Source organism: Neomonachus schauinslandi, chromosome 13 (assembly GCF_002201575.2).
Source record: "Neomonachus schauinslandi chromosome 13, ASM220157v2, whole genome shotgun sequence".
Lineage (NCBI taxonomy): Eukaryota > Metazoa > Chordata > Mammalia > Carnivora > Phocidae > Neomonachus > Neomonachus schauinslandi.
This window is the reverse complement of record NC_058415.1, coordinates 1784313-1793345: the sequence shown is the minus strand read 5'-3', so window position 1 is coordinate 1793345 and position 9033 is coordinate 1784313. Positions and strand designations below refer to the sequence as shown.

General features: G+C 46.4%; 1 protein-coding gene across 1 annotated transcript in view; it reads right to left on the bottom strand.

Moving 5' to 3' along the window:
* Positions 1–517: 517 nt before the first annotated feature.
* The window catches only part of ZNF169 (zinc finger protein 169), a 35494-nt gene continuing 26978 nt past the window's right edge, over positions 518–9033 (bottom strand). Inside the window, exon 4 of the mRNA XM_021694350.1 lies at positions 518–2392. Within this exon, the coding sequence (XP_021550025.1) occupies positions 897–2392 (1496 nt within the window). The 3' untranslated portion in view covers positions 518–896. The remainder of the gene's footprint in view (positions 2393–9033) is intronic.

Below are 9033 nucleotides of genomic sequence, written 5' to 3'. Positions count from 1 at the left end.
CAGTGACCGTGACAGTGAAACAGATCAGTTGGTCTGACATTCCCGTGGTGGGCCTGGAGGGTGAATGCCTCCATGGTCTCAGGGGGTTGCATACTGCTGTCAGCCTGCTGCTGCCACCTCAGCAGGACCAGAGGGCAAAGCATCCTACCAGACATTATTCTCAAGCCTTTAAAACCTAATAGAATTTGCTTGCTAGGTCACAGATGTTCTTGGGACCCATCAATCTTTTCTTGTTTCCCCTTGTGGAAAGGGAATGCAAATTCTACATCTTTGGTAACTTGTCTGGTTTGCCTCAGGATGAAACATACCCCTAGCCTCACGCACATTTGATTTACATGAGATTTTGGACACAGTCAATGCTGGAATGGGTCAACACTTTGGGAGCTGTTAAGAACATGCTGTGGATGTGAGAATAACATGAATTTTGGGGGTCCAGGAGGCTGTTATGGACTGAATTGTTCCAAATTCCTATGTTGAAGCCAGAACCCACAGTGTGACCTCGTGTGGTGATAGAGTGGGGCCCTAACCCAGTAAGGCTGTTGTCCTTAGAACAAGTGCACAAAGACCATGCGAGGATGTAGGCATGTGCCAACGGAGGAGAGAGGCTTCGGTAGAAACCAAAGTGCACACACTGATCTTGGACTTCCAGTCCCAAGAACTGTGAGAAAATTGTTCTTTGGCCATCAAGTTTGAATTGTTCTTTGGCCATCAAATTTGTGGTGTTTCTTTATGGCAGCCCTAGCAAATTAAAACACATTGCTAGCACATAAAGTAAACCATAAATCAACTATCTTCCAATCACTGAAAGAACACATTTTTTCCTCCACTGCATCTGAGGAAAGTGGAACATCTCCTAGTGCTTTCTGCCATCTTCACACTCAAGAGGAAAGGAAAGGTCAGGAGAGCAGCTCTTGAGGTGGGAGGCGATGGCCAGACTTGGTCCTCCTGTGTCTGTGAAGGTGAGACTTCTGGCTAAAGGCTCGACCGCATTCCCTGCACACATATGGCTTCTCTCCTGAGTGGGTGCGCTGGTGTCTGATAAGGGCTGACCTGAAGCCGAAGCCTCGCCCACATTCACTGCACACACATGGCTTCCCCACTGTGTGTGCCCTCTGGTCAGAGGTGAAGTGAGACTTCTGGCCAAGTCCTTGCTCACATACTCCATACACATCAGCCGCCTCCTCTAAGTGTGTCCTCTGATGTCTGGTGAGGAGTGACTTGAAGCCAAAGGTGCGTCCACACTCCGGACACAGATAAGGCTTCTCCCCTGTGTGCGTCCTCTGGTGTCTGATGAGGGTGACCTTTTGACCAAAGCCACGCCCACACTCCGGGCACAGGTAAGGCTTCTCCCCTGTGTGTGTCCTCTGGTGTCCCATGAGGGAGACCTTCTGGCTAAAGCCACGCCCACACTCTGGGCACAGGTAAGGCTTTTCTCCTGTGTGCGTCCTCTGGTGTCTGACAAGGGTAACCTTCTGGCGAAAGCCATGCCCACACTCAGCACAGACATAAGGCTTCTCCCCTGAGTGTGTGACTTGATGACTGAGGAGTAGTGCCTGCTGCCTGAAGCCACGCCCACACTCAAGGCACAAGAAGGGCCTTTCGCCCGAATGTGAGCTGCGATGTTGGAGGAGTGATGCCTTCTGGCAGAAGCCTCTCCCACATTCAGGACACACAAAGGGCTTCTCCTCCAAGTGTGTCCTCTGATGCAGGATGAGGGCAATCTTTTGGCGAAAACCTCGCCCACATTCCTGACATTCAAAGGGCCTCTCCCCAGAGTGTATCCTCTTGTGGTTGGTAAGTGAGGAAGTGTACCTAAAGTGGCGCCCACACTCCCGGCACACATAAGGCTTCTCCCCTGAGTGTTTCCTCTGGTGGATGGTGAGGGAGGACTTGCGGCCAAAGCCTCGCCCACACTCTCTACACCTGTAAGGCTTCTCCCCTGAGTGTGTCCTCTGGTGCTTGGTGAGGTCTGACTTCTGACAGAAGCTTCTGCCACATTCAGGGCATACATGATGCTTCTGGAGGCTCAAGAAGCTAGATTTGGTACCAAGTCCCAGTCTGTATTTTCCACACATGGTTGCCTCAGATGCTGCAAGGCCTGCCTCCTCAGGATGCCCAGCTCTGTTGCCTTCTACCCAGTCTACTGGCCAGTCCTGAGAGGGTCTGAAGAGCACCCTGGAAACCCCACTCAGCCGGAGTCTCCCCTCCATGTCTCCATCGTCCGCTTGTTCACTTGAGCAGTTTGGAGCTTCCATTGGGATGGGGCTTCCTGCGTATGAGCTTGGGAAGATCTGAGGAAGGTGACCACACAGCACATACTGTTCGAGGAACTGGGTACTGGAAAAGGTCACCGGGCAGGAATGGCCCCATGGCCGGAATTCTGTCCCTGGTTCTGCTGGAGAGAAAATGATGGTCAGAATCACCACAGGTACCTTGTGAATGGTTGGTTCCACCTGCCCAACAGTCATTCCTCAGCTGTTCCTGCAACCAAGACGTCCTTTACATACCTACCTTCCATCCCTTGCTGACACATTAATGCATATCTTATTGCAACACAGAAGACACTCATGATGAGCCAGCTCCAACTACCAGCCCAGCAAGAAAGCATCATAGGCAGCCTGACCCTATAAACTGCTGCCATTAGAGTTACACATTTTCCCCCCAATACAGTTTTCTGCAAGCCAAAGCTAACGCAAACATTATCCACAAATATATGCTTCCACTGAGAAACTAGGTGACTCATGGGGGAGGCAGTGCAAGATGGTAGAATAAGAGGACCCTAAGCTCACCCAGTCCCATGTTTACAACTAGATATCACTCATATCCAAGTCTATAAACTGGAGAGTGATCTGAAGACTCGCAAAACAAACTCCATGACTCACATTTGAGAGGTTATGAAGGGCAGAAACAGTGGTTGGAAGCTGCTGGAAGGATGGAACTGTGGTCATGGAAAGGAGAAAGCATCATAGAGCCCACACAGAGCAAGCAAATCCCTGTAATGTCTGGCCTTGAAAACCAGAGGGGCTGAATTCCGTGAGTTTGTATAACCAGTGGGATTTGGAGCTTTAAAAGTCAGCCACGTCAGTGCTAGGCAAGTGATAGCCAGAGCCTGCCCCTAAAGTGACAGCAGCCCAAGGAGAGACAACATAGAAGCAACAGCTTGCACAACGGGAGGGAGATCTGTTTATACTGATTTCGGAGCATGTTGGGGGACTTCTCTGGGAACAAAGGAGCTGACAGGTGCCATTTTCCTCCCCACCCCCCAGCACAGAGGGCCACCTGTGGGACACAGGGCTACACAGACACTTGCTACCTAATCTGCTAGCAGTGTACCACACCCCTGTATTCTCCTGAGGATTTGCCCACGCCAAGCCAGCTGGCCTCAGGCCTGGGCTTAGCAAAAATTCTGTTAATGCGCTGTGCCTCTGTGGCCGCTGCATTTCTTTGGGGGATCTGGATTAGGACTAGCAGCTCATGCATGCCCTGGTCAGTTGCTGCACACCTGAAGCCGCTGCTGCTCCTGTGCACTTTATCCCTGGCTGCCACCTTGCTTTGGGGGATCGGCCTAGGACTAGTGGCCCAGTGCAAATTTTGCTGACATTGTGCATGCCATGCCCAGCCACCATAGGCTCCCAGCTGCCATGTGTCCATTGATGGCCACCTCAGCTGCTTGAGTTACCCCAGGCCACTGCTGCTAATGTACACCATGCCCCTGGCAATTACCACACTTTGAGTCACTAGTCCTAGGCCAGATTCCCCAGTGCAAATTTTGTTAACACCACCACCCTACCCGAGCTCTCCCATGGTCACTCCCCTTCAGAGCCAGCCTACCTGGGTCTCTCTCACACCACAGATAGCAATAGAGTCAGTGCAGAGTCTGGACTGAAAGGAAAAGCTACTCCAACACAACAGCAAGATGCAGGCAACACACATAGGAGACCCCTCTAAAGCACCAGGTCCTGGTGAACAGGGAACACTGCAGGGGCACTGCTTTCAAGAGGAGATATAGCTGAGTTTCCTAACACACAGAAACAGAGTTAGACAAAATGAGGCAGCAGGGGGAGTATGTCCCAAATGAAAGTCCATGAAAAAACACAGCAGGAGACCTAAACAAAACAGAAGTAGTTAGAGAATTTAAAGTAATGATCATAAAGATACTCACTGGACTTAAGAATGAAGGACATCAGTGAGACCCTTGAGAACTCAATAAATGAAACTAAACTACAATGGATAGAATAAATAGTAGGCTACAGGAAGGAGAGGAATGTATTAGTGACCTGGAGGATAGAGTAATGTAAAGCAGTCAACCTAAGCAGATGAGAGACAAATACTGCATAGAGAATAGACTTAGAGACCTCAGTGACTCCATCAAGCATAGTAACATTTGCATCTACTGGGATCCCAGAAGAAGATAAAGGGGGGGAAGAGAAGAAATTATAGCTGAAAATTTCCTAAATCTGGGGAGGGAAAAAGAAATTCAGATTCAGGAGGTACAGAGATCCCTCAACAAATCAACCCAAGGAGGTCCACAGCAGGACACACTGTAATTAAAATGTCAAGAAATACTGGTGAAGAATTTTAAGGTTGTGGGCGCCTGGGTGGCTCAGGTGGTTGAGCGTCTGCCTTCGGCTCGGGTCGTGGTCCCGGAGTCCTGGGATCGAGTCCCGCATCGGGCTTCCTGCTCCTTGGGAGCCTGCTTCTCCCTCTGCCTCTCTCTCTCTGTCTCTCATGAATAGGTAAATAAAATCTTAAAAAAAAAAAAAAAGAATTTTAAGGTTGCAAAAGAAAAGAAGACCTACATACACAGGGAAAGCCCATAAGGGTATTAGATTTTTGCAGGCCAGAAGAGAGTGGCATGATATATTCAAAGTGCTGAAAGGGAAACTTCTGCAGCCAAAAATACTTTATATCCAGCAAAGCCATCATTCAGAATAGGAGAGATAGAGAGTTTCCCAGACGAAAACTACAGTAGTATGTGACCACTAAGCCAGCTGTAGAAGAAAAGTTAGGGTGTGAAAAGTAAAAAACACACAAAAGCAGTGAAAGTATTTCTGTAAATGTCAGTCAAGGGATTAGTAAAATAAAAGGATGTAAACTAGGACAGCATATACCTAAAACATGGAGGGGAGGGAAGGAGTAAAGAATGACCATCAGCATAAAATAGACTGCTGTATGCAGAAGATGTTATATATAAATCAAATGGTAAACATAAATCAACAGTAATAGATAAGCAAAACATGAAGAATCTAAGCATATCACTAAAGAAAACCAACAAACCATGAAAGAAAGAGAAGAATCAGGAAAAAAAGCTACAAATACAACCACAAAACAGGTAACAAACTGGCAATACAGATCTATCAATAATTACTTTCAATGTAAATGTACTAAATGCTCCACTCAAAAGACATAGTGTGACAGATTAAAAAAAAAAAAAAATCTGTAAGCTGCCTACCAGAGACTCATTTCAGACCTAAAGACACATGAAGATTGAAAGTCTTGAGGGGAAGGAGATCATGCAAATGGATGTCAAAAGAAGGGTGGGTAGCAGTACTTACATCAGACAAAATAGACTATAAAAGTCTGTAAAAAGAGACAAAGAAGGATACTATATAATAGTAAAGGAGGCAATCCAACAAGAAGATACAACAATTATAAATGCTTATGTACCCAACATGGCAGCACCCAAATATATAAAAGAGTTAAGAACAAACAGTAGGGGACTTTAACACCCCACTTACATCAATGGACAGATCATCCAAACAAAAGTAACAAGGAAACAGTGGCTTTGATTGGCACATGGGAACAGATGGATTTAACATATATTCAGAACATTCCATTCTAAAACAGCAGAATACACATTCTTTTCAAGTGCACATGGAACATCCTCCAGAACAGATCATATATTAGGCCACAAAACAAGCCTCAACAAATTCAAAAAGATTGAAGTCATCCCATGCATCTTTTCCGACCATAACACTATGAAACTAGAAATCAACCATAAGAAAAAATCTGGAAAGACCACAGATACATGAGGGTAAATAACATGCTACTAAACAATGAATGGGTCAACTGAGAAATCAAAGAATAAATCAAAAAGTATATGGAAACAAATGAAAACATAATGGTCCAAAACCTTTGGGCATGCAGCAAAAGCTGTTTTAAGAGGAAAGTATATGCAATACAGCCCTACCTGAAGAAGCAAGAAAAATCTCAACCTAACGTTACCAGAGCTAGAAAAAGAACAAAACACCACCCAAAACCAGCAAAGGGAAGGAAATAATAAAGGTTAGAGCAGAAATAAATGATATAGAAACCAAAAAAACAAGCTGGTTCTTTGAAAACATCAAGAAAACTGACAAACGGGGCGCCTGGGTGGCTCAGTCGGTTGAGCATCTGCCTTCGGCTCAGGTCATGATCCCAGGGTCCTGGGATTGAGCCCCGCATCGGGCTCCCTGCTCCGCGGGAAGCCTGCTTCTCCCTCTCCCACTCCCCCTACTTGTGTTCCCTCTCTTGCTGTGTCTCTCTCTGTCAAATAAATAAATAAAATCTTTAAAAAAAAAAAAAAAAGAAAACTGACAAACCCCTAGTCAGACTCATCAAAAAGCAAAACAAAACAAACTCAAAACTAGAAATGAAAGAGGAGAAATAACAACCAACATCACAGAAATACAGTTGTTAAAAAGAGTATTATGAAAAACTATATGCCAACAAATTAGACAACCTAGAAGAAATGGATAAATTCCTAGGAACATATAACCTACCAAAACTGAAGCAGGAAGAAATAGAAAATTTGAAGAAACCAGTTAGCAGTAAGGAGATTGAATCAGTAACCAAAAAACTTCAACAAACAAAAGTCCAGGACCAGACAGCTTCACTGTTGAATTCTACCAGAGATTTTTTTTAAAGATTATTTGAGAGAGAGAGAGCACAGAGGGAGAAGGAAAAGCAGACTCCCCACTGAGCAGAGAGCCCGAGGCAGGGTTTGATCCCAGGATCCCGAGATCAAGAGCTGAGCCAAAGGCAGACACTTAACCAACTCAGCCACCAAGGTGCCCCTCTACCAAAGATCTGAAGAATAGTTAACCTTGGGGCAGCTGGGTGGCTCAGCTGGTTAAGCGTCTGCCTTTGGCTTGGGTCATGATCCCAGGGTCCTGGGATCAAGACCCGCGTTGGGCTCCATACTCAGCAGGGAGCCTGTTTCTTCCTCTCCTTCTGCCTGCTGCTCCCCCTGCTTGTGCTCTCTCTGTCAAATAAATAAAATCTATTTAAAAAAATACTTAACCTATTCTTCTCAAATTCATTCTATGAGGCCAGTATCACCCTGATACCAAAACCAGATAAAGACACCATCACAAAAGGGAACTACAGGTCAGTATCTCTGATGAACATAGATATAAAAATCCTTCACAAAATACTAGCAAAGAGAATCCAAGAATACATTTAAAAAATCATTCACGATGGGGAAGAAAAGATGGCGGAGGAGTTGGGGACCCTATTTCTAGTGGTCCCCGGAATTGAGCTGGATATCTACCAGACTACTCTGAGCACCCACGAAATCAGCCTGAGATGTAAGAAGATCTGGATCTCTACAAACAGAATATCGCAGGTGGTTGGTTTCGAGGTATGAAGCGGGGAGCCATGATTCCGTGGGCAGATGTCAGGATAAACGGCAGTGGGAGAGAGCCTGGCCGTGAGGATCCTACACTGCCGGTGAGTGACAGCCTCGCTCGCTGGGGACGGGGCACAGACTCGCAGACCGGTAGCGGCAGGGAAAGGACTTTAGGGCAGCCCCCGAGACGGAAACCCAGAGTAGCGGGGTCGCGCATATGAACTGGGAGTGGCTGGCAGTTTTAGGAGCACAAAGGGCAGAGACGTGCCCCAAACTGGAGGCAGGACTGGGAGCGCTTCAGAGGGGCGCACAAGCCAGGATGCTGCAGTTTATAGCAGCACGGACAGAAATGGAGACAGTATGGCCTGGAGAGCTCACTGAAGAACAGACTGCAGTCTCTCTGCTCTGAGGCAGAGGGTTGGAAGTGGTCTCTTCTGCTCTGACTCATGGAAGAGACATGGAGAGCCGCCAGGGAAAGCCACCAGAGAACAAAAGCCCCAAAAACTGATTCCCGCTGAGCCTATTCCCCCGCCACAGGGGGGCAGGGCAAATCCGCCCAAATAGGGTTGCCTGAGTAACAGTGCGGCAGGCACCTCCCTCAGAAGACAGGCTGAGAGAACAAGAGGCCAGCAACCCTAAGGTCCCTTTAAAATAGGTGCATCTTGCTGGGGTTCTGGTCAATAATTTGGACTCTATACATTCCCTCAAACACCCATCAACAGAATGACTAGGAGGAGGAACCCCCAAAATAGAAAAGACTCAGAGATTATGACTTATGCTGCAGATTTACAAATGGATGCAGATATAACCAAGATGTCAGAGATGGAATTCAGGCTAGCAATTGTGAAGACAATAGCTAGAATGGAGAAATCGATTAATGGCAACATAGAGTCTCTAAGGGCAGAAATGAAAGCTGAACTAGCAGAACTTAAAAATGCTATCAATGAGATCCAATCCAATCTAGATAATCTAACGGCTAGGGTAAGTGAAGCTGAAGAATGAATAAGGGACCTGGAAGACAATATAATAGATAAAAAGGGAAGAGAGGAGGCCAGGGAAAAACAACTCAGAACCCATGAAAATAGAATCAGAGAAATAAGTGACACCATGAAGCATTCCAATGTCAGAATAATTGGAATCCCAGAGGGAGTGGAGAGAGAGAGATGACTAGAAGATGTATTTGAGCAAATCGTAGCTGAGAACTTCCCTAATCTGGGGAATGAAACAAACATTTGCATCCTACAGGCAGAGAGGACCCCTCCCAAGATCAAGGAAAACAGGCCTACACCCCACCATGTAACAGTAAAACTTGCAAATCTTAGAACCAAGGAAACCATCTTAAGGGCAGTTAGAGGGAAGAGATTCCTTATGTACAGAGGGAGGAACATCAGAATGACATCAGATGTATCCACAGAGACCTGGCA